This window comes from Pleurodeles waltl, chromosome 1_2 (genome assembly GCF_031143425.1).
Source record: "Pleurodeles waltl isolate 20211129_DDA chromosome 1_2, aPleWal1.hap1.20221129, whole genome shotgun sequence".
NCBI classification, from domain to species: domain Eukaryota; kingdom Metazoa; phylum Chordata; class Amphibia; order Caudata; family Salamandridae; genus Pleurodeles; species Pleurodeles waltl.
The window spans coordinates 1,276,568,223-1,276,595,888 of NC_090437.1; the positions used below are offsets into that span (position 1 = coordinate 1,276,568,223).

The 27,666-nt window shown below is 42.4% G+C and overlaps 1 protein-coding gene across 2 annotated transcripts in view; it reads right to left on the reverse strand.

The window, feature by feature from the left end:
• Positions 1-336: 336 nt before the first annotated feature.
• LZTS3 (leucine zipper tumor suppressor family member 3) overlaps positions 337-27,666 on the reverse strand; it is a 220,302-nt gene continuing 192,972 nt past the window's right edge. For both annotated transcript variants that reach the window (XM_069204940.1, XM_069204930.1), the window contains exons 4-5: positions 21,082-21,912; positions 337-9,495 (exon numbers count right to left, since the gene is read on the reverse strand). In XM_069204940.1, the coding sequence (XP_069061041.1) occupies positions 8,791-9,495; positions 21,082-21,912 (1,536 nt within the window). In that variant the 3' untranslated portion in view covers positions 337-8,790. The remainder of the gene's footprint in view (positions 9,496-21,081; positions 21,913-27,666) is intronic.

Sequence of the window (27,666 nt, forward strand, 5' to 3'; positions counted from 1 at the left end):
CTGATGGTGGTGACATCATGTATTGCATGCCTTATGGCGAATAGTTTTTTCCCTAAATATTGTGATTGTACAGAGTACTGTTCATTGATTAGGGACCCAGCCTCTCTATCTGAAAACACTTACAGTTTTCCATGTAATATTGTTTTTACAAATCCTCACAATAGTCATGGATTAGAATCTGCAAAAACACGAGCTTCATCCCTATACATTTGGCTCTGCCTGTTACTCAAGATAAATACATACACCCAAACTCTTCATACAGAACAAAATTAAAACAAATGCAGTGTTTTTGTGGAGCCATGGAAAGGATGGGAAAAATCTGGGCCACACAGAGTCTGAGTTCTTAAAGTTTTATTTGTACATTATAGATTTATGTCAAAATATTCTGATAATCAGGGTCTCTGAAATGCAGTGCTCCAGTGTTCACTTAAAGATTTTTAAATGGCATCAATAGAGAACACAAAATGTGAAAGTACCGGCTGCAGGCCGTGATTACTGACTCCATACAAGACACATGTTCTTTTAATAATATATACAGAACTTGACTTATTTACATCCAAGTACACTTGTATCTGTAGAACATAGCAGCATAAATAATATATTTCTGTACCTAGTATGGTAGATAAGCACTACACAAATGTTAAATTATCTCAGATGTTCTTTCCCACAATGCAACATGTTCTTTTGGGGTAAGTAACAATTTCGATGTTCTTCATACGCTAAATAACCTGACATTAGGCAAAGATGGGAAAGTGTCAATGTGCATCTCTATGAGTATGGTCACACACTCTTCCACGTGTCTGTAAATCACACCTGCAAAAAACTTCATAAACTCTTAAATTGAACACACTGACAACAAGAGAAGGTTTCCAAGCAGCAAAGTACACAATCATGAAAAAGGAATATCTATTGGCAGGCCAGTCTTCTTAATGAACACACGTTGTGCAACACACTATTCTTATATGTAAAATTATATCCTGGATTAGTAGTTTGTGTAGAAGCACAAGAAGAGCCCTACAACCTTCCATTTTTCTTATTGCAACACCTCTGAGTAAGCTCACACGCATCTCTGTGGAATCAAGCCCTGAAAAAAACAGACCAAAGACTGTATCAAAGGTCAGAATTTGCTGTGGGGGCCAATACGGCATGGCCAGTTAAGTAACACTCCCCTTTGGTGCAGATAAAAGCTTCTTTTCAATACACAGTAGTTGTCATTGCCATTAGAATTTCAAATGATCTCATGAATTCTATATTTCCGCGCACAGGCCTCTTTTTATCCAGCACTGCTCACACCGACTCCTTTTCTTGCTGATTTAATACTCATGTCAATAATATGGGACCAGGATAAATGCACCACTGTTTAAACAGGGTGGTCAAATTAACTTCAGAATTCGAATTGTAAAGGCAAGGGCATAGCCTCAGGGGGGTGTTACACCCCTCTAATAAATGTTATTTAGTAAACAGTTGGGTACAGGAGCTTTCTGTTGGGTATGGTAATGTGTCTGTCGGATTTCACCTGGGATTTTTAAATACTCAAAGAAAAACACACAAACACTCTTCTGTTTTGAAACATGGTGTTTTACAAAATACTAAGCAGCTTATTTTCACAAAGGTAAACTTAGACTTTAGGACTAAGTTTAGACCAAACGTCTAAGTTTACCTTTGTGAATCAGGTGCTATTCCTTTTCCATTGGCCCTTGAGCCCCGCTCATATGCCTCTTCTCATATAATAAACAGCATGATATGTCAGCATGATTGTTGGACAATCTGAAGCTCACCCCTCCCCCCCCAGTCTTAGTGATCAAGCTTCACCCCTGAGAAAAGTGCTGTATCCATCTTCCAAGGTCTACATGTGCACCCGCCTGCCATTACAATTGCTAAATATTTGGTTCTATGGAATTATTCTAATTTATGAGGACATTTTGCAAACCTTTATATTTGCTTGAAATAGTTTCAAATTTGTCCGCGAGGTCTGTGGAGAAAATCCATCTATATAAGTGCGCCTACTTTGAATAAATTCTCATAGTCGTCATTAACAGTATGACTAAGTACACCACGGTGTGCAGCCTGCCTATTAAGATGGACGGTGATTTTTTGAGGAAGGCAAGATGGCGGCTGAGTGATTCGGTCGGGTTGTGCTCTCCTCCACCACCCGATCCACCAGCCATAGCTCCCTTGCCCGATTTTGCTCCTGAACTTGTCACCGGAATGTACTTCAAATTAATCGTGGGCGGTACGTGAGTCATCTCAGCGTTTACCTTGGCGTTTGGATTTTGCCTGTGTGGTAGCGCGGTCGGCAGCAAGTGTGTTACATTTCTCGCTACATTGTTTCGACATGTGGGTGAGGAGGTGTGTTTTGTGGATGCCGGCGAGAGGATCAAAGGCTGCACGAGCTGGAGCTGTGGCTGGAGCCGGCGCGAGACAAGAGAGAACCCGTGGCTCTGGCGGCGTAGGTAAGTGCAAGTAGGTGAGAGCCTCCATACGAATGTTTATTCCTGATAAATTAAAAGCGGTGTCCTCAGTGAAGACAGCGACTGCTCAACTAGGGAACTATTTCAAAACGAAACTACATACAAACTTGGTGGTGAAAACAAAAGAGACTACTGGTAATAGTATGGATACAGGCGGAACTGTGGATCTGGTGGAGTTAAATGCGAACATACCAGCTGGCGGCTGAGCAAGAGAGTTTAAATTGTGCCGTTCCCCCCCCATTCCTGTACGCATAGATGTACCCACTTAAAAAGTGGCTGAAGTTACAAATGAGGAGGGCAGGACCTAGAATTGCTTAATGATTCTGTTCCCGGAGATAATGTAGCCCAGGCACCTCACAGGATCTGACGCAACCCCCGGTGCATGACTCAACATTAGTAAGGACAGGTGAGAAAGCACAAAAAGGAAACCCGGAGAAAGAAGGGGCTGACCTTCAAAACGGGTCAGGATTTAGATTTGGGGGATACATTTTTTTCCTCTTATCTGACCAATCTAGCTGGACTAGTGATGAAACAAGCAAAGTCAAGGCGGGGGGCAGTCAGGCTTGGAAAACGTCCTGGTCTGAAGTAGGTTCTGAGTCAACCACACCGGGGAAGGACGAGCTGTCTGAATGGGGGAAAGGGTTAGGTCGATCTGAAAGGTTTAAAGCGGCTACAGTTAAACAAAAAAGATGAAGAAGAGAACCGCCCGGCTCAACCTCACCTACTCACCAGGTTACTGTTAAAACATCTAAAGCCTTACAATGGGACTACTCCTCCGCACCTGGGCTTGGGGATCTTGGATCCCTGGGTGATTCACTAGTTAATACAACCCAAACATCCTTGGAGATGATACATCAGAGTATCATGGAGCATCAGGAGGAGATGAAGGCTGAGAGCCGCAGAACACAATTTGCCTGTTGCAAAATGCAGAGAGCCATTCGACAGGTGGCTAAGACTTGCACTGAGTTTGCAATTCACATAGGAGAAGCCGAAACTCGGATATCAAAATTGGAGGATGATACTGCAGCACAAGGGGAGATTAGAGACTCTCTGAGAAGCCAAATTGAGGATGCTCAATGGAAAATGGCAGATCTTGAAAACAGAGCTTGGCAAAATAATCTCTGAGTCCCGGGTATTCCGGAGGGGGCGGAAGGGGCAGATTCAAGGAGCTTCGAGGTGAATCTCTTTAAGAAAGCCTTCCCAGATTTAGCCCAATGGGACTGGGAGAGTGAAGTTCAGAGAGCCCATTGATTCCCTTTTAAACTGAGAAAAACAGATATGGAATGAGGGAAACCCAGGGCCATATTGATATGCATTAATAATTTCTTGGCAAGACAGGTGGTGTATGACCTTACTCGCCCAGATCGTAAACGCACTGCTGTAGGATACGATTTTTTTTTTGTCAGGCCAGATTATTGCCATGCTACAGTTGAGAGACGGTGGAGGCTGAGACAATTAATTTTACCGCTCCAGAACAAGGGTGCTCAGGCCTTTTTGATGAACCCAGCTAAACTAAAAGTGATTGCAGGTGGCAGGACTCTTCCCTCGGAAATAAAAGCTAAAGAGCTGCTGGACTCATTCTGACATTTCTTTTGTTGTTGTCTGCTACAAAACAGACACTTGGGGACTATAAGATTGTAAGCCATTATTATTATATTGTGCTTTTTTTCTTTTTTGGCAGAAGAAAGGGGGCATAAACATGGCTTCTGTTATGTGGTTTTAAGGTGGATGGGTTGTGGTTTGGGTGAGGGGAGCACTAATTGATCAGGGTAAGGACCTGGTTGGTCCTGTGCCTTCTAATGGGTGGGGATGTGGGGAGGTGTTGAGGGGGTGCAAGGGTTGGGCTATGGGTTGGGTTGGAGGGTGTGGGGGGAGTTCAGGGGTGGCAAGGGCGGTGGTATGGTTGGGTAGGGAGGGATAGGAGGGAAGGGAGTTATTTGTGGAGGATAGGGAGGCTGGGGGGAAGTTGGGGTTCAAGAAGGGAAAGGAGAAATACTACGTGATGGTTCATAATCAGGATGTTTTCAAATGGTCTGCAAGAAGATGGGATGGCAAAGGGCGTCGGAGGATGAGTTGTATTGGGCAAGTTATTAAAGTTAATCTGGGACAATTGGAAAAAAGAATATGGCGCATAGGTTAAAAATATATTCTGTTAATATATGTGGTTTGAACAATCCCCAAAAGAGAAGTAAGATGGCTATGTCTATAAGGGCAATGCAAGTAGATCTGGTCTGCCTACAAGAAACCCATATTCCCTGGGGGAAACACGAGGTTTTAGGAGGGCTAGGTATGACACTTTTAGCCTGTACATAGCAGATGGGACTAACACAGGGGTGGGGTGGCAATTCTGGCCAGAGGATCTATATGCAGCTCAGGTCGTTTGATGGTAGATCAAGGGAGCCGTTGGGTCATTATAGAACGCAAGGTAGGTGTTGCTAGATTCACTCTTTGCGCTGTATATGGAATCTGCTTATGTAGATTACATGCGAGCATGGCTGATACAGTTCTTAGATGAGAACCGGGATACTGCGGCTCCAGGCATAATTTGGGATGCATTAAAGGCCGGAATAAGAGTGAAGACTTCAAGGTTTGGTTTATATCTGCAAAAAAAGAGAGAGGTTGAGGCTAGAAGCTTAACCCAAGAACTTATGTAGGCTGAGAGGATACTGGTACAGAGCATAAAGAAGGGAGAGGAGACCAGCGCTTGTCAAGCTAAGGTTTCAATACTCAGGGCAAAGGCTAACCAGCACCTTAGCAAGGCTGCAGCAGAGAAGTATCAGCTCTCTAGGGCCGAATGTTATGAGTATGGGGAAACTAGGGGCAAAATCTTAGCTAGTCAGGTTAGGCAGAAAGCTGTAGCCAGAAGTATAACTGAGATGGTGGACTTCCAGGGGCGTAAGGTGGATAAGCCTGAAGAGATTTTGGAAGTCTTTATTCCTTCTATGAGAAGTTATACTCTGATGATGTATCACAACAGGGTAGAGGCTGTGGGGGGTCTCTGGAGTTCTTGAGAGAAATTCAAACAGCTAGACTTACTCAGGAGGAGCAAAATTTACTGGATGCCCCAATTTCGTCGGGCGAAATCTATGAGGCCATGAAATCGCTGGCCCCAGGAAAAGCTGCAGGCCCATACGCCTTGCCATTGGAGTTTTTTTTTTATTCTGGCAAGAGCTACAAAAGGATATGTTATTAACATTCGCTACGGCTCAGTTGGGGTAGATCCCGCCCTCTTGAGATTTAGCTACGATAGTAGTGTTTAAAAAAAAAGGTAGGGCGGTAACAGATCCGGGGTGCTATAGACCTATCTCACTGCTGAACTGCGATGGAAAAATATACGCCAAGATCCAAGCAAGTAGATTGGCGAGGGTTATTGCTCCATTAGTATCCAAAAGACAACACAGTTCTATTCCTGAGAGAGGGACTGTAGATCATAATAGAAGAGTTATAGCCCTGCTTGATCTGTCGGAGGTACAACAAACATCTTTGGGCTTGATTTTGTTGGACGCTGAGAAAGCATTTGATCGTGTGGCTTGGCCCTTTCTACGGGAGGTATTGAGATGGAAGGGGAGTGGGGAGGGCTTTTTAACAGCTATTAAGGGATTGTACATAACCCCCAAAGCCCGGCTACGTTTGGCTGGCTTAGAATCCAACTTAATATCCATCTCAAAGGGAACGAGACAGGGCTGTCCATGCTCCCCGTTATTATTTGCATTATATATAGATAAATTTTTAAGGAAACTGGAAGAGTGCAAGGATATTACCCCAGCCATTTGTTGTGGGGAGAGCTATAAGGTGTTGGCATATACCAATGACGTGGCGATAGTCGGGACCAATCCTGAGACAGCGGTTAAGGAAATTGAAAAATTGGCCTGTGTATTTGGAGTACACTCTGGCTATAAATTGAATAAGGATAAGACTCAGATTATATGCTCTCCCCAGTCTACTGTTACAGACAGGCGTGTTGTATCCGACGCTGTATACTTGGGGATAAGAAAAACTGGTATAGTAGGTCAAGCTGTGGAGCAGAATATGGCTCTGATGCTGGCCAAAATTAAGAAAGATTTAGAGAGGATAAACCATTCACAACTGTCTCTTCTAGGCTGCTGTAATGTATTAAAAATGAATATTCTGCCCAAAGTACTCTATCTTTTCTGGGCTATTCCTCTGGAGTTTACTAAGAAATGGTTGACTAAGTTGGAGAGTATCTGGATGATATGGAGATGCAGAATGAAAGATGGAATACTCTGTTTGGGAAGCAGGGAAATTGGGTGGAACAATCTTTGGAAATGGCAGACAATCTTTGGAAATGGCAGACAGAGTATTTCTCGCATCCAACCTAAAGACCCAGCATTTTAAGACAATTTGTAATCTGTATTATACACCGGCTAAAGTTTGTAAGTGGGCTGGTTCTGATGGCACATGCAACCGCTGTGGAGAATCAGAGGCAGAGATTGTTCATATGTTTTATGCTTACCCTAAGTTAAAACCGTTGTTACATGCAACGGTATATTTTTTAGGAGGTATTATTGGGGGGCGGGTTGTTCTCGCTCCCACATTGGTGTTGTTGGGGGTGTTGGATCCCGCACAGTTAAACCCTGCCTGAAAAAAGAGAAATACTTTTTGCTTATGGCCGTGGCGGTTTTGCGGCTGTGTATTGCCTCTGATTGGTTAAGGATTGAGCCCCCAATATTTGAAAATTGGAGAACGAGATTACTGGCCCTTCAGATCTTGGAGCTGAGTCTATATAGGCTTAAAGGGCATAGAAAGAGGCAGGGGGGTCAGCAGATATGGTCTGCACTGAGTAAGTGGCTGGAAGATACGATGATGCAAGCTGGGGATGTTAGATGGCTTTAATTGTTTATTTGTACGATGCTGCGGGGCTGGTGAAGTGTCTTTTTTAATTCTGCCATCTAAATATGTTACTGTTTTTGTTTTTTGCTTCTATGTTCCTGATCTTCAAGTCCTGATTTTGGTAATATAGTGCCCGCAAAAAATTAATAACATTTTTAAAAAAAGGATGGAGGGTAGTTTCATCTCTTACCCTAAAGTCTATCCCTATGTCTGTGGCTTGCATAGCTGCTGTCTGGATAAGCAAAAATATCTGTTATTTTAAACACTGCATTTTTATGTGGGCGAACCTGCACTTTTTTGCTGCACATGCTGTGGACTCCAGTGCTTGACCACAGGGGCTTTTTCAACAAGAAAATAATTAATATCTGTTAATAGCAATGACAACTACTGCAAATACAATACATGTATCATACATAGTCAAACTCATGGTCATTAGCTGCTTACATACGGGTGGACCTGATTCACAAAGGTAAACTTACACTTAAGTGTAAGTTTACTATTTTTTTGGGAATTCGCACACTACAACCTTAATTTTATGAATAGTAATTTTGTGGGTTTGGAGAATCTGCACATAAAAAGATAAGCCTCCAAAGTTGTAAAATTACTATTAGTAAAATTAAACTTTTAGTTTGCACATACAAAAAAAAAGTAAATTTACACAAAAAGGGTAAGTTAACTTTTGTGAATCAGGCCCACTAATTCTTAATTGTATGAAATGAATTTATGCATTGTGTCCAACAACTCCCATAAGTGGATGAAGTTTAACAGTCAGCAGTGAGACCACTTTGCACGTGTGCTTGTGGTTCACATGGAATAGTAAACAGTACTAACACTTTAACACATGTTCAGCAAGCAGCGTGTTCTGTGCCATACGAATAACACAGCAGTCCAGATGTTCAAGAATAAGATAAGTTTTTAGATTCATGCTTCATTTCAGTAACAAAACATCATTGTTTAGCTTCTTCTCTCACTAATCATCACTAATCATCCTCTGAGCATGTTTTCTTCATTTCTTTAGTTAGTAAACAAAACACATATTTGGGATTATATCACTGCGAATGACAATCGCCTGTCTCTCAAATCTATGATGGCTGACGTATACACAGTGTATATTCCAAGTCAGCTGTCAGTTCCAAGCCCCACCTAATTAGCCAATATGGCTAAATGCCAAATATACCAATATTTAGTTCATCTTTCTGTAGATCCCAAAGACAAGGATTTTAACAGTCACATTGGATTTAAAGTGCTGATGGGCCATAATCAGCGTCACTAGAAAAAAAAGACATACCTGCGATGTCACATACTGTACATCGATGATATCACTGTTAAATAACCAACAAAGTAAAGGTCTGGGGTGCAAGCAGGTTCAGACCTCCAGCGGTAACAGCATATTATGCTTAGGAAGAGCGCTGGCTAAAGTAGTTAGCACATGCACAGTAATAAATACATTTTCTGCATCGAGTCCTGGTTATATCTCAGTAGATTCAATTCGCTCTAGCCTCGATGGAGTCCATGACTTCTTGTCCTCGGTCTGTGGCGACGCCGCCTTGGTTGCCATGTCGTTCATTTTATGCTCCAGGACCTGGTTCTTCTGGTACATCTCCACATAGTTCAGCTGTAGTTGCTTCTGGTACTGTATAACCTTCTCCTTCTCCTCCTGCCAGGTGCGCCGCTCCTCCTCAAAATCTACGATTTGTTGATCTCTCTGGTGGCGCTCCATCTTGAGTTCAACCTGGAGCCGCTCTAAGTCTTGCTTTAGCACGCCAACACCGTCCTCGTTTTGGCGTTTCATTTTTACCTCATCACTTTCACAGGTCAGGGTGTCCCTCAGCTTTTCAGTGAGGTCGGTGCTGTGTTGGCCATGGCCCAAACTGGAAAGAGCCTGTTTCAGTCCGGAGATTTCAAGTTCGCACTGGTTCAACTGATCGTGCATGTGCTGCGCCTCAGTTGTTTTCCTCTGCAGTTCAGTCTCGCAGATCTCCAGACTGACACTTTTGGTACTGCAGGTGTCCTTCAGTGACGCGATCTGGTCCTCTTTCTCCCGGAGGAAGGCTTTGGCCTCTTTCAGTTGTGACCTCAAACCAACTATGTCATTCAGTTTCTGAGTTACATCTGCCTGGGAGTCCTTCAGCTGCTGCTTGAGTAAGGAGATCTCTCCAGCCTTTTGGCAAACCTAACTCAAACAAAAGAAAAACAACATAAGCATATAGGCCTTTTTACAAGAATGTCCCATTTCTAATGACATAAAAGCATATTGAAGTGATTTATCAGTGCTAATTGGAGATGGCAAGATGCCTTTTATTTTCAGAACTCTCTGGGAACACTGAAAAGGTAAGGAATTTGCAGAAAGATCATTATCAAAGGTAACTTTTTCGTTGAGACACATATGGTATCAAGGTATTGACCTAGGTGGGGGCATGATTGCTTGTTAGGTGAGCTCTATAATACTAATGTGAATTTGCAGTTTATGAAATTGTCACAAATTAAAACTATTCCAACTACTGAATGTATTACTATTGAAGGAAGTTAACTATAGTAATAAACACATAATAGTTTAGAATACTCTTTGCATATGTTGCATAGATTCTAATTGTGTTACAGTTCTAGGAAGACACAGAGTTTCACCAGACTGTAAAGAGTCGGAAAGACAGGGATTGTCAAAATGTTTATTGTATGCAATGTTAGGAGTTAGGTATTGAGTCAGAAAAATAAGATCACTTAATACTTGCCCTGTCTATATATCAAGGCTCCTGCAGTGGAGAGCATGTCCAGCTGTGAGACCAGGCACAGTAATGTTATTCAGTGTCTCAGTTTCTCTCAATTAATTGCCCCTTCCCCGGGTCTTCGTTTAACCAACATATTAGTATATTATTGGCAGAGAAGTATAGAGACAAACATCACTCCCCTTGGATCCGGATTACAAAACTAGGTCCCGATTTCAATCTTGGTGGACAGGCTACTCAGTCACAAACGTGACGGATATCCTTTCTGCCATATTACAACTTCCATAGGATATAATGGGATCTAATCAGCCCCTTAGTGTATTCAGATATCAACCGGCTTGAAAGGGCTTTCGTCTGACAAAGCAGCAGAATAATGATATATGGTAATGATATATTGTGGTGTCCTGGCTTTTGTCATCTTCCTGAAGCTGGTGCAGCCATTCTAAAGAGTTCAGTGGAAGGGAGCAGGTTTGGCGTTGACACCCATGAAGGGATCAGATGTAATTGTGAGGAAAATGAGAATTCCTTGGAGGCCACTGATAAGGAAGTTTTAGAAGAATTAAAAACTGTTGCTGGACTTGGTAGGAGGGTCTGGACTGCGAGCACTGAAGAGAATTATGGTGCGGACAGTCCAGTCAATATGCAGTGGGGGTGAAATTTAATATTTAGTATAAAAAAAATGGATGAAAAATTGGAAAGGCCACAAGAAGGCAATGAGACATTAGTCGGATGAAAAATGAATGAGGTACAAAGTAAGAGAGAGCACGGTGGCTCATTATACATAAGAAAGGAAACCAACATTCAGAGTGGAAAGAGGGAGGGGCTGAGGCCCAAACAAGATGAGAGGGGGAACAAAAAAACACAGCGGACAAGGCAGGATAACAAGGCACAGTACGGATGTGAGAATATAGCAAGGCGCAATACGGACAAGAGAGGATTGCTAGATATCAAAAAGATGAGACCGAAGCTAGGCATAAACTAGATAGAGAGAGGTTGAATGCATATGACAAATGCGGGCTGGGAGGCACAATGCATACAAATGAGAGGAGCAAGTGCACAGGTGTTGAGAAAGAAGAACTGAGGACAATATTAAAGACTAGAACAAGGCACAATGCATTGGAGAGAGTGGAAAGGAGTGAGACAAAGGGAGGTAAGGCATAAGGAGAAAGGAGGACTGGGTAAACAACAGATGAGAAATGAGACCAAGTCACATGATGACGATATCGGGATGTACAAGACAGATAGGAAAGCAGAAACAGGCACAAAATGGTTGATGGTTGGGCGCAAACCCCAAGAGGGAGCCAAAGTAAAAGGTTTATGAGAGAGTGGGCTACGGCACGTGAAAGATGATGGAGAAGACAAAGACACACACCAGGTAGCGGGCACTAGAATCATGCAAGAAGAATGACATCCATGCTAGATGAGAGAAGGAACTGGTCCACGTGACGCATGAGAAAGTACACCAAGGCAGAATAGAAGTTAAAGAGTGAGAAAACCATTATTAATTAAAGAAAAGTCCTATCTTCTCCAGAAAAAAATACTGATAGCCAAGAATCTTCTTAAGCAACTGTTTGCTACCCTGAAATCATTTACCAACCATGCATGCCTTTCCAATGACATTCCTACTTGTCTTATAAGGAATTCTGTGACAAGCTTACAACTATTTCAGTAAATTAAAAATACATGTGTAGGCATTAATAAAGATCCTGTAACAGAAGAACTGTCTCTTTAAAAAAAAAAAAACAACCACCCATCCATCCGGCGAGAACTGTGGCTGGCAAATATTTTGCCTTGCGCACCTAGATGAAATTCTAGGAGGCAAAATAAATCGAGCTCCCCTGAAGATTTTTCCCTGTGTATACCTTAAAAGAACTCTTCCCCAGTCTTATCAAATCACTGATAGACATTAACACCAGCCTCTCCATCGGGCTCCTGCCAGACTGATGTAAGAAAAGCTTTGTCACTTCACTTTTAAAAAGTAAAGTGAGACTCAACCCTAATGACAATGACTAGAGCCCTCCTTCTGGCACTGGGAAAAATGCCCATGGAAATGGTGATGAGGTAGCTTTCTGAATTTTTGGAACTATCAGATTTTTTAGATGTTGACAACATGGTTTCCACTTTAGGGTCTGAACTAAACCTGCCCTCATTGTTGCCTTATCAGTGTCATAGTGATTGAGGGTTACGTGGTGGACATGATGCTCCTGGTCAGCCATCTTGCTGACAGAGGGACTGGAAAACAAATGCTTTAGATGATTCTTGGAAATTAGACGCCAATTTCTATTGCTCCTTCCTTATAAATCAGCTGAAGTCAAGATACTACATGAAGTACCTCAATGTTCATCCCTCTTTCCTACTTAATTTACATCCACCCTCTGGTTGACCGTGTTAGGTCTCATGGAGTCAAGGATGCAGAGCCCTGTTTATTGCAGAAAGCACTCAAAATATTAGACAGAACAGAGATAATAACCATTTGTCATCTTTTAAACTTGAGAGCTGCTAGAAAGCAGTTCATCGCTGTATAGGGAGACATTTTTCTCAAACTTGTTTATTTTTTTTTTAACATTTGTGAGGTGTAAGATTGGCATACAGTAGATGCATACAGATATCTCTGCATATTTGTCATACAGTTGTAGTGCTGGTAATCCTTGAAATAGACCCAATGCAGTTCCCAAATAATTCTACATCTCGCAAATAAGATTTTTTTCTCAACCCTAATCAAGTAAGACAGGGCCGTTTCTATTTTTGGAAAAACAGTGAGAGCTTGGATTCCACGCTCTGGCATAGGTAGACACAACCTGGTTTAGAGGAAATGTAGGTAAGATAATTAAGTGACAGGACCAAGGCACAGGTTAGAGATATCACAGTGGAGACCCAGACACAACGCGTGAGAAGGAGACAGACATAAGACTTTTGAGTGAGTGGAAAAAGGAGCATAGTTGAAGGAAGGAGACTGACCCAGTCTGAGCAGAAGAGTTAAACAATGCATAAGAAATATAAGGAAGGAGACCTTATAAGGCAAGCAGAGAGGGGAGTGAGGCACAGAATGGATAAGAGAGGGGACAATGCTACAAGGTGGATTGACGAGCGATGAGACTGGGGTAAAGGTGATCAGGGCACATGGTGGAAACAAGAGGGGCGGGTGCAGAAGATGGATGAGAGAATGTGGCCAAACATGGAATGAGAGACGGCCAAGGCACTTGCTGTACCAGAGAGGAAGCGAAAGATGAAGCGAGTGAGAACCATGGTACAAAACAGATGAACAGGGCATGAAGGCACAGTAGGTAAGGCAGTCAACGGAGAGGGTGAGAGTGATGTGAGGCACCGGAGAGGTGAGAAATGGGAGTAGGGAACAGGCTGGACCGGGGGGCAGGGAGAGATGAAGCACACACTGGATGACACAGGGAGCTCAGATCAGATCTGTGGTTTAATACATATTGCATAATTCTTTTTTTCCAGATTTTCTTTTATAGGTCTACATTTAAGAGTTAATGCACAGATGGATGCCTTATTAATAATCTCAATATTGCATTTATTGATATGTATAATGTTTTTTTCTGTTTAGAAATCTGAGAAGTTAATATTTCATAATATTTTTCATGTGGCCATAATTTGATTTATTGTTCCTCTTTTTAACACAGTTTATATATTGACATGTACTTCTCAATAAACATATACAAAAAAACAAAAAACAGATCCGTGGTTCTTTGTCAAGAGAAAGAAGGCAGAGCTTATATACTTTGTCATGAAATATGACTGCGGTTGGTCCAAGCTGAAGCCCTAATGCAGTGTCCAACATCACTGCAGTCAGGGGACCCATAGGGGATGAGTATCTGTGGCCACCTGCCCGCCTAACATTTTCAAGCAGGAAGAAGACCTAACAGAAATGTTTGCCTTAGAAGCACACAGTAACCACATCTTTTGAACTAGGCAAGACTTGTCTAGGCCGTGGTGTTAGTTGTTATAAACGAGCAGAGGTTTGGGGTCTATTTAGTGTCCAAAGGATTATCAGAGGAGACACTGAATGTGCACCACATGAAGGCCAGAAGATTCGTGTGCACCTGGTGTCCCTACACTAGGTCGACCCAGGGAGTTGTGGATGGATAAGAAAATATTCCATGACCATCAACTAAAATGTCTGGTGTCAAAATAAAACCACCCCTGGCTTGGGAAACCTATTTGTAGAAAAATCAGGAACCTGAAACATCCTTTCAAGCGAAAGAGACATGTCTCCGGCTCCAGATGTTTTTTCAGTATATATTTAATTCCCACACTTGATACACCTTACTTCTGGGATGAGAGTTAATAAAGATGTTGATTTTGTACTGTAAGGTGCGCAATCGAGGGATTTCTCTCACTTGTTTTAAGCAGCGTTATTTTAGAACTTTATAGTGTATAGAAAGTTGGCGGGACTGCCACTAGATGGCGCTTTTTTATCTCCTAATTTGTAAATACACATCTACTTGCATCCAGAACCCAATTATAGCCGTTTCACAGTACGTGAGCGCCACCGTGTGGGATTTCAGGAGACTCAGATTGACAAACACGAGGCGACAAGCAAGAAAACAAGCATTGGCAATCCTTTTGGCTTGGCCAGTTTGTTCTGTCCTGTTTTATGCATTTAATTATTGAAAAGCCAGGCCTTCGTCAATCGAATAAATGGGCGAAAGCAACAATATTTTGCCTCTCAAAAGGCACACATTGCCACAGCAGTTCCTCACACTTGTTTGGACCACTTTGTATGGACGTGCTCCTTGTGAAAGGGCAGGATGCCATCTGTCACACTAAAGTTAGCCAGTCACTGAAATTAGCTGACCCACTGGCCCATGCTTTATGCCATATTGAGTAGAAGTGAATCACACATTAAAAGGCCAATCAATGAAGAGAGCTGGCTGAACGTTGCTACATAAGTATATTATTATACATGTGGGTTTAGTGAAAATTGGAAGGTCTTGGCTAAAGCCAGATCTTAGAAAAAAACAGTTGTCGAAGGTGCCTATTTGCTCTTATTTTTTATGTATGCCTAGATTGCAATACAATACATGGCATACCTACAATGCAGCATTAAAAATGTGTTTCTGATGATGTCAGGAATCAGAAGCCTATTATGAATCAACATCCCGACAGCGTTTTACATAATCTAGTTTATTGACATTAAAGCTTTTTTTTTTTTTGCTGTAGTTAAAAACCAAGTCATAAAGGCAGCTAATACATTTATTATAAATTTCAAAACGAGAAAGATGAACGTCACTTTCGAACCCCCGTCTGGGTTACCACTGTCCATCTTTTCTTTGCATCTGATCTCAAACCTGCATTTCTCTAAAAAACACCTTGTCTTTAAGGCAGGTCTGGCTTGGGAGCATAAATGGCTGCATAACCTGTTGTTACCAATTCTTTAAAATACATAGAGTTGGCTTTGGCTCCACCCTGAGGAATATTTCTCCTTCACCTCGTGCTAGTGGCTGCTTGGTGTATCATTATTTCTTTTAGGATATGCTTGAACTAGAATACACAAGGGACTATGTTACATCTGAAACTGACACCCAATCAGCACTCTGTTTATTACATTCAAATATGTATGTGCTTTATGCAGTCTATACAGGTAAGCAATCCTTTGCTACTTTTTCCGTAGCATTGGCAAATCGACGGGTCTGGCTTTAACGTGCTAAAAAACACTTGCATGTTCAACACATACAAAGAGCATTTGTGCATGTTTTTGTTTGCTTGCATTACAAATTTAAAGCCAGGACAGCTTGCTTTGCCAGTGCTTTTTTTACTTGATAACACTTGATGATGGTGAATGCCTGAATTGTCCATTGTATCACTGTACTTGGTGCTAAATAAACAACAACACGTTTATGTTTTAAACACACGCGTTTCCTTGCCACACCTATTCTAAATCGCCCCTTCAGAGATTTGAACTTATTGGGCTAATTAAATTGTGCGACTGCTCAATATTATACCCATAGGTCTGTAATTCTAGCTCAAACAGCATCAGAGAAAAACAGAAAAATGTGGCAGTGGCCACTACCAACATTAAGGACTCTTTGCACACCAGACCAGACCTTGTCCGACAGGTTCTGCTCTTACAAGGCCTTGAATGTCAAAATGGATGTGTCTTTCAGTGTTCTGCTGCCTGGCATGTGCAGGTTGAGTGTGTCTGAAGTAGAGGTCACATTACAAAGAGTGGGTGCTCTGGTGACGGGGTCATCTCCACAGAAACGACGCACTCGACCTGCACATTGTAGAGCCATCGAGGCCCATCAACCTCTGAACTGAGCCATGACTACAACTTATGCACAGGTCTTAAACAATTCATACAGGAAGCACAAGGGGGCAGTGTGTAGCAATGGCTGTTAACAGTGGGCTGTTCCTTAAATATTCCCTAATAACACTGGAAGAAAGTGAAAAAATAAGTCATAGTGCGAGACCAGGCAGCGTCAACCAGTGCGTGGCCTGGTACAAAACTGGTTACTGCCTACCTTCCGGGCATGTGTGTAAGCATTTGTTTATAAGTGTTTGGAAAAAATGCACCTCACAGAAAGAGAAAACATGGCTGCCGGCGCCATCTAGTGGCCCAGTAACACAATTCGCCTTGTCATTAATTGGCTATGGCAGACTTGCTTGCAATTAAAAATCTATTAAAAAAAAGTTTATGAGGTTAGCGGGTCTACGGGGAGCGGGCTGTAGGCCATAATCCCCCATGCCTGCCCCAATTATTTATGATGGCCCTGAATTTAATCTCTCTGCCCAAACACTAACATTCACGTTACATGTTGAACCAGTTGCGAGTCTCATATCGGTAATACACTGAAACCGGAGACACAGAGGCAGGTTGGATGGTAAACACTGGCAAGGGAGTCGGCTGCCAACCCTGACACCCTCTGAACACTGATGCATTCGATACTGCGCTGACAACCAAATTATAGTGCCATAAATCCAATTTTATATAAAGCAGCTGAAGAAATTCAGTGGGCCCACAAAGAAATGCATGCCTGTACCCCACATCACATACATTTTTACTCAGACTTCGTTAACCATTTAGTTCAGAAAATCAGTCAGAACTGGCCGTGGATGAATATTCCAACTAAACTCCGAATCACCTGAGTTTTAGAGTGAGTCGGATGTATTCTGTTTTTTGTTGTTTTTTTTTTGGCGCCCGAAGTGTTTGCCCAGAATATTTCTATGTTCACTCCATAAATCCAGGATGTGCGGGCAGGCACCTTTACAATGCACCTTTAGACGACTGCATTTGGTTTGTGAACAAGGCCAGACTGCCCTGTCGGGCATCAGGCGTTTACCCAGAAGGCTGGAAGGGAGGGAGGTGGTTTTGTAGTGGTGCAGCAGTTTTAAAATCACTGTAGAGTTCCTTGTATATCCAACAGTTTTCAGGGAAGCATGGAAGTGCCAAGATAACTCTGGTGATTAGTGCACCTGCTGGAGAGAAATCAGGGTTTTGTCTAGTGGCAGTTTTGACTCATCTAAGATAGCACAAAGGGTTAATATGCCTGCTGCAAAGAATGTGTTCTATGCAGATTACAGAACAGTTTTTCATGTGGATAGCTCAGTGGGTTACTGCTTTTGTCATAGAGGCCCTTTTGTTACTGTGCAGTCCATAAGTTACAATCATAATCTAGCACAGTGATATATGAACTGCCAACAGAGAGCTGTAGGCAAACTGCATGGAACAGGTTAGAACGTTATGCTTTTTCCCAGTCTTTGATTATCTTAATTTTGCTAAAAAGGGTTTGTTTGGGTAGAAATACATTTTATTAGTAAAGTCAACACTAACCACTATGAAGTCCGATTTGGAGCACACTGCCTAACATTCCAGTCGAGTTCGCCCCTTGCATCCTGGGTACATGCAGTTTGAACAATTAATGCTTCCTTGAAAAAATCTGTAGTATTTCACCAAAGTTAGTGCAGACAGTACTGTTCATCTCTAGACAGGTGTTTCTGGGTTAGTGCCCTTCATCAGTAGAGACCAAAGAACAACAAAAATATCTGGGGTTGCTGGAAATGCCGCCGATATCGTCTCAGGTTTAGTACCACTCCGCGGCTCACAGGTGCGTCTCCAGAGCTCGTCAGCTCAATGGCTCGAGGGAGCCTTTTAAACATGAAGTCCAATTGGGAGCACACTGCCTAACATTCCAGTCGAGTTCGCCCCTTGCATCCTGGTACATGCAGTTTGAAACCCTAACCACTATGTTATGTTCTGAATCCGGAGTTTATGCTTCTCCTGACCAAACACTCTTAAAAAAATGTCTTCCAGTATGGATGAAATGTGAATCCTATGCATTGTAGGCACCTTTGTCTGATAAAACATTTTTCTAAGCATTGATTTACACACGTACGATTCATTGTCTCTGTGTGTGTATGATGTACAGTGCTCTAACACCCTACGTTGGTAAGAGAGACTCTATAAAACAAATGAAATACATGTGAGAGAGGGGCTATGGAGAGTTGAGAGGCACTGTAGAGGGTGATGGTGAGGGAATCATTGAAGAGCTCCAATTAAGATTGATGTATCCTGATGCTCTGTAAGGTAATCATGTACTATGCTTTAAAAATGAATACAACTGAATATATAATGAAAAATGTGTTATAGAATGCATCGTTTTTGACTTTTTGTCAAAATTTTCATGGGGGAGGAGAACCCCCACCAGCCCCATTGTAGTGGTCAGGCTCGCTCGCTATGTACCTTATTGGGGGTGGTCTGACAAAATTTGCCAGGGGTGATTTGGGTTACAAGTCCAGCCATGTTTGCGAATGCCAAGTCTCCGCTGACTCACGACAGCCAACTCAAACCATCTATAGATGGAAGTTCCAAGATGGAATGTTTATCATTTTTGATGCACAATTTGGCCTACCCCTGGCTAGTGCTATGAGGTCCATCATCAATTTCTATGATGCTTAATGCAATATTTAATGCGCTCCACAATCAAGGGTTCAGGTCCCTGTTGCAGAACATAAAATTGTGTAATTACCCTAACTTGAAAGCAAACTACATATCACCTACATTATTCCTGTACCTTATACAAACATGTCAACCAACTATGCTGTGCATAAATCTGTTCCTTTGGATTCACAGTAACTTAAAATAATGTAGAAGTTGATTCATAGTCCTACCTCTGGAAATCAACTAACCCCCCCCCGTCCTGTCTTCCCAAACAATAACCAGTACCTTCAAGTCACAAGATTATGTAAGGCTCAGAATGGGATTTGCTCAGATTTGCCTCCTGACTGCTAGGAGACGTAAGGGCAGCTCAGTTTTGGTCCACAGCTGGGCCATTCAAGGGGGTGAATTTAGCATGCACTCAAGGCTCAACGAAGATAGGCACAGTTACAATCTTTCTCTCGTGACTGTGGTGACTTTATTTGGACCTACAATGAAGTTAGAAGTCAGCTGATCAAGAAGGTTATAGATGCAGTCCCATGTTTCTATTTCCTAGTGGACGAACCTGCCCAGGAGACTGAAATCAAGCCTGCGGGGAGGAGGGAGGTTTGGGCGGATAAGGATGACTTCCTTAGCGGTTTGATGTTAAGTGCAGGTATTGAGAACAATTCGGGGTCCTGTGACACCATAACTATTGGTCTGAAATTGAGGATTGTTTTTATAACTGCCAACACGTCTCTATTGAACAGATGACAGCACGATACAAGTTTCATTGGGGACCCTGAAGTTTTGCAACAGATGAGATTTAGGGTGAGATTGTGCATAGTATCTCAGTAATAAGCCCATCTATTGCTGGTAGGTGCTTTGAAATTACAAGAGAGATGAAGTGGTGTCACGTTGGAAAGTTTGCAGGTTTTCTGGGATAGTTTTTCCACTTGATGGATGCATGGATTGAGAACAATTCTATTCTCATGGTGGAGGATCATTTTTTACTTGGTCATACAGATATCACTAATGTATGGAACTGCTCAGAAGGGCTCTATATTACGTTTCTGCAGGTCACCTGGAGGCAGACTGGGGTTCAATGAAAAGTGGCAGTCCTGATGAAGTAGTTTTATGCCGAAACGTGTGTAGAGACAAACTTGTGTAGCCACTAAAAGTAAAAGTTGAATATGTGTAGCTAAGAAAGGAATGTGAGATGCAGTTGTGTAGCCACTAAAAGGAAAAGTCAACTTTGAGTAGCCACTAAATAAATGTGCTAAACTTTGGAATACTTAAAAGAAGTTTTCTTGCAGCCAATATGAAAAAACAACTGCGTATTGAGCAACAAGAAAGGATAGAGGATTGTTTAAACATTTATGTTACGCCCACGGTTGTGTTGAGTTTTTAACATGAGCTATTTTTATTTATTCATGCAACCTGTAATAGATGGATTTATGGCCATTTTTTTGAACTGTGATAATAATTATTGTAATTGATAAATACAAGTATGTAATGCAAAATGAATCACAATAAAAAATAAAGCAGAAAGTAATGAATGAGTGCTCTGAGCCTTATATAATCTTGTGACTTGAAGGCACTGGAGATTGTTTGAGAAGACAGGAGTTGTTTCTTTAGTTGGTTGTTTTTCCCTGCACTGTTACCCTACTTATAAGCAGGGGGTCTCTCATCTAATATTGTTCTTACCTCTGAGATCTGCAGTTCGCCTATACTCCAAAAATGCACTTGAAAATAGATGTTAATTATACCAGGCAGCTCTTTACATCTGTTTATCTTATGCTTTTGGTACCCGAATAGAGACTGCCTTCAATACTTTGTAATTGTCCTTGATTAGGCCGACATACATTGGCAAGACAAATTCACCTATGATAATGTAATCTGAAGTCCTTAAGTCTTCAATCTATTACAACTTCTAACTGATTAGCCCGCCACCCCATCTCTGCAGTGTTTACTAAGTGCAAAACCAAATTTATAATTTAGTTTTTTTCAATCTTTATTTTTACTAACTGTTGCCATTATATTACCCTCATTTATTAAGAGTCTTTGCTATTTAGAGTGTGAATTGAACAGGCTTTTTCGTTTTTAGAATCCCTCAATCAAAATGTAAACTACTCTTGCAGAAAATCAATTTGTGACTTACCTCCCACTTTGTTTCTTCAATCTTTGGCAGAAGCTCTGACTGTTCTTTTTTGAACACCACACATTTTTTTTCAAGTTCTTCTCGCTGCTGAAGAAGTTGACCAACATCCTCTTGCAGCTTTTTCTTTTCCTGTTGTAGCTTAAAAATCTGCAGCTGCAATGCCTGCTGAGCTCGCTGCGCTTTCTTGGATACCTGTTGCAGTTTGTTTGCATAATTTTGTCGGAGGTCCTCCATTTCCCGCTCCCAGATCTTTTGCTTCTCTTCAAACACCTGAAAAATGGCCGCCTCACTCTTGTCAAGGTTTCTTTTCATCTGGAGGACCTCTTGCTCCTTCTCCCAGAGTCTGTCCTCGAGGTCTTGGATGATATCATCACTTGACGGCGAGTGGAAGGGCATTGTTTCGTTGAGATGGTTCAGCCGGGTGAAAGATGAAGCGCTCTTGCTAGATGATCGGCTGCTATCTGAGGTAGATATACCATTGTATCCCACAATGTTCTTTTCTCCGTACGTTGTCCCAATTCGATTTATATGGCTGGTTGATGCGCTCAAGGGGGCAACATGTTGGCTGTAGCCTGACCCGTAGGTGGGCAGGCTTGTCAGTGAGTTACGGCCAGAATCAGAAAGACCACCCACTTGGCTTGTAGTCCTGTTGTGGCTGGCCTTTTCAAGCCCACCTTTCACTGCAGATGGGCTGTTGCTGTTGGTGTGGTTCGCGCCTTTTCTAGTTTCAGACGAGCTATTATTCTGCGGTGGGCACAGATTCTGCATTGAATGGAAGTTTTTAGGAACTACAGGTTTAAATGCTGAAGGCCGAACTAAGGGCTCATTGCTCTGTGAAAGAAAAACAGAGTCATTTATGATAAACCTAAAATGAATTCACAACACAGTGCCTGTGTACAGATTGTTAAAGTTTCGCCAGAAAATAACATTTAAACTGCAAGCCCTATGGAAATATATTGTTTCATGCCTACATAAAACTGCAAGCACCAGTAAAAACCCCCATGGCAGACCCAGTAATATTCTGTTGTTTTTACTATCCTGATTGCCAAATAATGCCCTTGCAGTTGCTGGTTATGGGGTTGTAGCCTTGAGTGAAGGGGGGGACACCACATATTGTTGATTATCAAAAATGCCATTTGCTGAGTATTAAATTGATCAGATCACTAGCATGAGCTTTACCCAGTAGTGGTGTTGTCCATCAAACTGTGCTGTTATTGTGATATATATTCGGTGAACAATATGATAAATGAGGAACAATTGTATTTTCAGAAAAAAATGAGCTAGGCACAAAATACTATCTAATGCAATTACAGGGTTCCATAATATGCTAAAATATGTTTTATTTTATGATACATGAACGGGTGCAATGTACCTATAGGTGGACTGACCAACACAGGCTTATACCAAACTAGGGCCCTCATTCCTACTTTGGCGGGCGGCGGTTGCCACCCGCCAAGCGGGAACCGCCAGAAGACCGTACCGCGGTCAAAAGACCGCGGCGGTCATTCTGACTTTCCCGCTGGGCTGGCGGGCGACCGCCCGCCCAGCGGGAAAGCACCAGCAACGAGGAAGCCGGCTCCGAATGGAGCCGGCGAAGTTGCTGGTGTGCGACGGGTGCAGTTGCACCCATCGCGATTTTCAGTGTCTGCCAAGCAGACACTGAAAATCAATGTGGGGCCCTGTTAGGGGGCCCCTGCAGTGCCCATGCCCCACGACACCCGTTCCCGCCAGCCTGGTTCTGGTGGTGAAACCAGCGGGAAACCGGCGGGAAACCCCCGGCTTCCCTTTTCTGACCGCGGCTTTACCGCTGCGGTAAGAATAGCCCCAGAAGCACCGCCAGCCTGTTGCCGGTGCTTCCTCCGTCCCCTACCCTGCCGGTCTCGGACCGCCAGGGTAGGAATGACCCCCTAGGTGTGGTATTCAAAATAGCCTCAGATTTGGGAACAAACGTAAGAACTTTTTTCAAATAAGTTCTGGCATCATGACGTACCCTCACTGTGAACACGTCAAACACCCAGCCTTCTTCTGTCAGGGACTGATGAGCTAAGAATTGACGAGTGAGTAGGGTGACCACCTCACTCCATCTCATTATGTACATAGTCATCAGTCCTACAATTCCTACTCACAAAAGTCTGTTTTCAAGTGTGTTGGTCTAATCACTTCAATGACAGCGAAAGAAGACTACAACACCCAGAGTGCATTTGGTCATCACAAAAATGTCCAGGACTAGAAACGGTGTCCTTAATGAGTTGGAAGGGGATGAACACCATACTGGTGGGCAACACAAAACTCTATTGGTGTATTACTAAAGAGGAGTGTGCTGATATTGCACTGCTGACAGAGTGCACTAACAAAGCACTCCACGACCCATATCCCCGGGTAGATCAGTGACAAATGCCTGAAGAAGCTGCGCCGATGTTAGTGACAGTCTATCTTGTCTGCCTATGTGAGGAAGGCTAGGAAAAGCTGTCCAGCAAAACTACAGAATTCTGGTGGGCCAGAGTGTCCTTTAAGCTTTTTTGGGCAAAGCTTTCATCTTTTGGAAAATCAATTAATTAGCATTGTGAAAACATCATATTATTTTTCATTTGTAATCATCAATTACAAATAATTTAAAGCATTATGTAGTCTAAATATTATAGAAGAATCCAGGCATTCAGAGAGCCAAATGTGTCTGTAAAGTGTAAAACAATACATCTTTTCACAGTGCTTTTTGAGTGAGTAGTTGTTACTTACTTTTGCAAATTCAGGAGTAAGTCACATCTAAGTAAGATATAAGTACCCTACAGACGGAAGAAATATTTATGAATCACCAGCTATATCTACTAATTGTTCTGGTTCTAACTCTGAATTCCAGTAACCTAGGAACATAAGATACTGTAGGGGGTATTGTGCCTTTCACCTAAGAAACAACCTTGTCACTCAGTCTAGGAATGTATGTTATGAGGAAGTATAATATGTCAGCCATACCTATAATTCATAATTCAATTAAAGGTCTCATGTTAACGTTTTTCTGGTCACCTAATAGCTTCGCAGACAACGAGCTCTGAAAGCTGCAATGACCCAAGATAAGGTTTTGAGTAAAAACAGGGGTAATGCAAAAAAAAAAAAAAAAGTTATAATATTTTCTTTGACTTTGAAGTTGTTGTACCCTAACAATAGTCACACAGGCCTTGCAAATTAAAAATTAGATAGGCACAATGAATATGCACAATTCCTTTAGCTGTATTGTGCATCCTATGCTGGAGTGTCAGTGGGTGGTCTTGCTACTGGCACTGGTGTACAACTAGGACAAGACACTTTTCGACTGCCAGTGATTTTATGAAGGCTGTGGGAACCTGACAGTTCTCAGTGCGATTATTGAGAATCTTATGGTGTTATTCAATTTACATCAGCGGGAATGCCCTTTGTGTTTTGTTTTCCTTTTTTTATGCCTGAATCGGTCTCTCACCCTACCCTTCCCCATCCTAGACTACTATACCCAATGCTACTCTACTTCTACTGTTTTGCTGGAGTAAGATGAGGCCATTATCTGAGGAAATCCAGTATTCAGTTTCCCAGGACTGGGATTTACCACCACTGTCCTTTTGTCATGAAAAATGTAATCAAGGAGACACGCTTATCTTGATAAGTGGTGATGATTGTGTAGCCTCAGCTTGGTGTTGGTGCTCCACTGATATGACCTCCACACATTGTTCAGAACCCTGAAGCCACTCGTGGCCTTGTTTAGTCTGTTCTTGATGTCACTGCTTGCCCCAACGCCATGTCTGATAGTACGGCCTACGTAGGTGAACGCTTCAGTTATGGCCTCAGATGATCGCCACTTTGAAGCAGTCGGGGGCTTTGAGGTCTCAGTGACCTGGAGAGCTAGGCCAGTGAGTCTCTTGGCAGGGTCTCCCAAAGTGGACAGGTCAAAGGGCAGGTGAATTGTGCTCCACTGGTCCTCTAGATCTGGAGTTGGGCACAGGGCTAATACTCTTGTCTTATAAAAAGTATTTGTTACAGAAACAGCAGCAAGAATCACTAAATCTCCTGGGCACAAGGGAGTTCCAGAATCAGAAGATTAACGAAGGTATTCCTGAACTCTGGACCTTTTTATTGCTGTTTTTAGTACAATGTTTATATATTACTGCTGTAATAATAATTGACCTGCCTGACGCCCGTGTTTAGAGGCTGACAGCAGGCTTCATCGCTGAATAGCATCTTAGATACTCTTGGCTACGCTTTTATTGAGTGCTCTAATTTTATATTTTTAAACATAGTGCTTACCTTTTAAACTTTTGCTTGGTGTGTGTGTCATCCGTGCCGCGCTCTTCATTTCCATGCATCCCTGATAGATTTTAAGGTCGATTTGCCACCATTTTCCACCTTCCCTACGACCTAATTTCTCTGCCATTTTTGTAGGCGGTCTGGCTATTTCATTCACAAGTAACTACCCATTATAAAGGGCTTCATGCACCGGGTGTGCAGCGGGTGTGCCGCTGGACCGCCAAAGGCAAGCCCGTCTGCGCCCGGCAGAGGCCAGACACGCTGCCCAAATGGAGTCAAAAAGACTAGACTCCTCAAGACAACAATTGCTAGCTTTTAACCGCCCTATCGCGAATATAACCCATCCAATTATATTCCCTGACTCCCCCAACACGGCCTGTAACATTCGTACTTGGACCCCACAACTCGGCCTATTGTCCTCCCTTAGTAAAACTAAAAAGCAATCTGGCAAATTTCTATTGGTCAACTGTCGCTCTTTGCCAGCCCACAATCTACAAATATTTTCACTGTTAGAAGAACACACGCCAGATGACTTGTTTCTAACCGAAACTTGGCTCAGTGAAGACTCCATGCTGGACGTAGTGATGGCACTACCCCAGGATTAATCAATTTATCGCCTAGATAGACCTCACGCTAAAGGTGGGGGTACTGCCATCATTTATAAGAACTCAATTAAATGCCTCACCACACCTTTTGATAGCCCTGATTGTTCTCTTCTCAGGCCTTAAACACTACATTTACCCCTCTCTGGACTACTTATCTACCGCCCCCGGGGACCTTATGGGAGATTCCTACAAGCTTTACCCGACTTAGTGGCAGATATGTCTTCTTAAACTCCCAATTGTACCATCCTCAGCGACTTCAACATCCATGCAAATGATGAACACTGCCTTTCCACCAAATCTCTACGTTCCGGCCTGGCCTCGTTAGATCTGACACAGCTGATCAAGGGACCCACTCATATTAAAGGACATACTATCGAGTTGGTATTTAGTAACCTTCCTAACCTATTCTCTCATGCCCCTCTCCCCCTGATTTGGTCTGATCATTATTTACTGCTGCTCACGCTTTCTTGTCCCTCTTTTCCCCTTCACCAAACCCCCATAAAAATCGACCTCTCGTCAGTGCTCAAAATTGAACCATAAAGATTGGCTGGACGCATTACATCTCTCTCATCCTATTTGTGATGAGCCTGGTTTTTGCCTGATAGGGAATTTTAATAGGCGGATTTCCACCTCTCTATATACCATATTACCAATTAAGACTATCATCAGAAGGTCTGGTCGTAAGATCAAACCATGGTTCACACCGCAACTGCTTCAACAAAAGAAAAAGTGTAAGCAGCTCGGAAGAAAGTGGAGGAAGGACTAGGACAACACCTTTAAGATAGAATATAGGAAGGCAATCAGATTGTTTCATGCGGGAATTAAATCAGCACAAGCAGTATTCTATACATCTAGAATCGAACAGTCTGCAAACTCTCCCAAAGAGATCTTTATGATTTTTTTAAAAAAATGACCCTGGACCCATCGGTGTACAGCTCCGTGGAGGCTACCATAGCCCACAATAATAACCTGGCAAGCTACTCCCAAAAGAAAATTATAGACACATACTCAACTTTCCTTTCCAACCTCCTTCAAAAAACAGATTGGCATCTACACCGAAACTCCCAATGTCCTGGAGCTACACTTTCCTTCATTCAACCTATAACAGAAGCTTCAGTCACTAATTATTTGCACACGATAAAGTCTGGCTCCCCCTTAGATCCCGCCCCCCCTTATGTCTTAGCCTCGGGTTCAAACATAATCTTGCCCATACTAAAAGATACAAAGAACCACTCCCTAACATCTGGTCTTATATTCCAACATTGGAAACATGCAGTTGTAAAGCCCCTAATAAAAAACCTAAACTTGATGCTACCCTTTTCAGTAACTACAGCTCTCCTTCCAATTGCATCTAAGATACTCAAAAAACATGTCAACAATCAACTAACGTGCTTTCTTGAAGATCATAAACTTCTTCATCCTTCACAAATGGGTTTCAGACCACAACACAGCATAGAATCAGCTCTGTTAGCTGTTATGGAAAAAACTCACCAAAATTTTGATTTAGGAGGATATGCAGCCATCATCCTACAAAATCTCAGTGCTACATTTGACACTTTAGACCACAATATATTACTACAAAGACTTTTGGCAATAGGAATTGAAGTCACCACATTAAAGTGGCTTTCCTTCTTCCATAAAGACAGAACTTTCCAAGTCTTTGATCGCTTCTTCTTTTCCAACCCACTTTCCCTTACATGCTCAAGGTTTC